The 3,073-nt window shown below is 73.2% G+C and overlaps 1 protein-coding gene across 5 annotated transcripts in view; it reads left to right on the forward strand.

Annotated features, from left to right (window-relative positions):
• OCLN (occludin) overlaps nucleotides 2,272–3,073 on the forward strand; it is a gene marked incomplete at its 3' end in the record, with an annotated part of 5,714 nt that continues 4,912 nt past the window's right edge. Inside the window, 1 exon segment of one of the 5 annotated variants that reach the window (XM_021378834.1) lies at nucleotides 2,272–2,713. In XM_021378834.1, coding sequence (XP_021234509.1) covers nucleotides 2,313–2,713 — 401 coding nt within the window. 5 annotated transcript variants of the gene reach the window in all.

Here is a 3,073-nt window from a genome sequence, read left to right on the forward strand (position 1 = left end):
GGGGAGGGGGGGATGGGATGAGCATGGGGCCCTTAGAGGGTTGGGATGGGGGGGTCTTTGCAGGTCCCGGGTGCTGAGGTGCATGGCTCCCCATCACTTGGCACAGCCAAACGCAGGGTGCTGGGTGGGGTGGGTGGGGGCTGCTCCCGCCTACAGCCCTCACCCCACACCTCACGCCCCACACCCGCTGTGGGGCAGCGCACGGGTGTTAATGTTTAACCCACGGTGCCGACCGGCGGCAGGTAGCGGCTGCAGCGCTCCTGGGGGGCCCCGTCCTGCCACGCGGCGGGCAGGTAACACCGGGGACAGTGGGAGCCAGGGCTGGGTGCTGGTGGGGGGGGGCACAAAGAGGGGGTGGGGGTCCTGAGTGTCAGCAGGACAGGGGTGGTGTGGCAGCAGCTGGCAGCCGGGCTGCGTGCACCCTGCGGGGGAAACTGAGGCACGAGGGCTGGGAGTGGGGTCCCCAGTGGGGGCTCATCCTGGTGCCCCCCTCCAGCCAGGCTCGGCCCGCACCTGGTGCAGCGCGGCCACCACTGGGGGGTCCCATCGCTGTAGCCCCCCCCCGGGAGATGATGGCTGAGCCCACCCGCTCCAGCAATGAGAAGGAACCGTGGGTTGATGCCGCCGGGCAGGATGGGTTCGGGCAACGCTTCGCACACGTGAAGTCGTGGCCAGGACTGCTGCGGGTGCTGGGGGGGCTGCAGCTGCTGTGCGGGGGGGTGGCCTTCATCTGCGTGTGCGCTGACATCCCGCGGGACTACAGCGCTTACAGCAGCCAGCTGCTCCTCGGGGGGGACCTGGGGGTCCCGCTGACCCCCTTCGTGCTGGCGGCGCTCGGCCTGGCCTGGCTGCTCACCGCCCTCCTGCTGGGGCTGGGGGTCACCGCCCGCTACCGCCGCGTCCTCCTGGGGGTCCCCTGGTGGCCCCCCACCGAAGCCGGGCTCCACGCGCTGCTCTTCCTGCTCTGCCTGGCGGCGGCGGGGACCCACATTCACACTGTCACCCTAGGGGGGCTCTGCTCCTCCCCGCTGCCCGGCAGCCCCCTCCTCACCGAGCTCTGCCGTGCGGAGGGGGGTCAGGCGGCCGCGCTCCTCTTCCTCTTCCTCACGGCGCTGCTCTACCTGGCCGGCACCGCCGTGGCCTTCAAGGTGTGGTACGAGGCGGCCCGGTGGCACCGCGGGGCCGCGGCGATTCCCTGTGGTCCTGAGCACAGCCCCCAGCCCGCGGGGGCCTCGTGTCCCCCAGTCTGCGCCCTGAAGCCTCTGCTGGTCCAAGCCAAGCGCGTCGTCTTTGAGGATGAGGTGGGGATGGGGAGGAGACCCCCGGGGAGGGCCGGCGTCACCACCACCAAGGAGAGCGAGCAGCTGGGGGGATCGGGCTCCGTGCCCCCCGGCTTCGCGCCACAGCCGCGCACCGTCCCCGATTACGTGGTGTAAGTGACCACCCCCCGGGTGGTGGTGGGGGGGGTGTGGGATCTCTGAGGGGGGGGGTTCCCCTCGAGCTGAGCTGGCGGTGCTCCCGCAGGATGTACCCGGCGATCCGCAGCGCGCGGCAGCGGCAGCAGTACGGCGCGGTGTTCGCCGACCAGCACGCCGAGTACCGGGAGCTGCGAGGCCAGCTGCGGGCGGCGCGCTGCGGGGATGCCGTGGGCACGGTGGGTGCGCGACGAGTCGGCCGGGGCTCAGCGCGGGGTTGGGGGTACGCAGGGGGTGGGTGGTGCGGGGATGTCAGGCTGCGCCGTTCTGCCCCGCAGGGTGAGGAGGGGGTGAGCCACGTCTGCCGCCAGTTCCTGGGGAAGGAGAGGGTGAGGAGGGTGAGGGGTCTGGATTTTGCGCTCGGATCCGTGCGCTTGGGGCCCTCCCCGGTGCCGCGTGGCCTTGGTTAGCTGCGAGACCCCGGTGCTGCGGGGGGGTGGGGGGGGCTCTCAGGGCTCGGTGTGTCCCACTGCCAGGATTCGGCCTTGGTGGCGAAGCGGCAGCGCTGCCTCTACCTGAAGGAGAAACTGACGCACATTAAGGCGCAGATCCGCGAGTACGACCGCAGCGGTGACCACAGCGGCGCCGTCCGCTTCTGAGCATGGAGAGAAACGGGGGACGATGGATGGGGACCCCCCCGACCCCCGGAGACACCGTGGGGCTCAGTGCTGGGGGTGACGGCACTACGGGCACCCGCTGCCCACCCGCGGCATCGCGCCCACCCGGCCACACGGAGCACATCTGGGGCTTCTGGGGGTCTCCGGTGGCTCTGCACCCCCCGGGACTCAGCGGGTGCAGCCGCAGAGGGGTCGGAGCCGTTCATAATAAAAGCCGGTGATGTTTCCGAGGGGATTCGATGCATCCCGGGGTACCCGCAGCGGGTGGGGGGCACCCAGCACCCAGGGGACGCCCCCGTGCCCCGGTGTCACCCAGCGGGGACTGCGCAGCGCCGAGCTCCAATCCCCAAACCGAACCAGCTCCGGTCCCCTCCCCCCAACCCCCCGCTCCACGCCCCCTCCGCGCTGCGCACGACGCCGACCCCCGCCCGCAGCCCCCGCTCCCCCTCCCCGCGGTGGGGGCGGACGGCAGCGGCGGGGCCGCCCTCGGGGCTCCCCCCGGAGGCGGAAACCGGGGCCGGGCCGGTCCCGCAGCGCTCCCGGCTGCCATTTTAAGGTGAACAAAGCGGCGGAGGTGCGGGCAGGTGACGGGCTGCGCGGCGGTACGGGGCTCCGGAACCGGTACCGGAACCGGGGGGGGGCGCGCGGGTCCCGGTAGCGGCGGGGGAGGTGTTCCGGGGCTCCTGCCGAGGGGCTGCGTCCGTCTCCGCGGGGTCCCCGCCGGTACCGGAGCGCTGCGCGGAGCGGGTGGGGGGGCGGCACCGGGAGGGGCTCCGCGTCCAGGGGCGTTCGGGCGGGGGGACGCACAGAGACCCCCCATCCCCCCCTTCCCCTCCCCGTGTCCTCCGGTGCGGCTCCGGGACCCGAGTTCCTACGGGAGAGTCGGTGCCGCGGTCGGGACGGGGCTGTGCCCGGTGCTGCGGGGGGGTCGGCACGACCGTGCCCCCCACTGGGGGGCTCTGGGGATGTGCGGGGCGGGGG

Source organism: Numida meleagris, chromosome 27 (assembly GCF_002078875.1).
Source record: "Numida meleagris isolate 19003 breed g44 Domestic line chromosome 27, NumMel1.0, whole genome shotgun sequence".
In the NCBI taxonomy this organism is placed as follows: Eukaryota; Metazoa; Chordata; class Aves; order Galliformes; family Numididae; genus Numida; species Numida meleagris.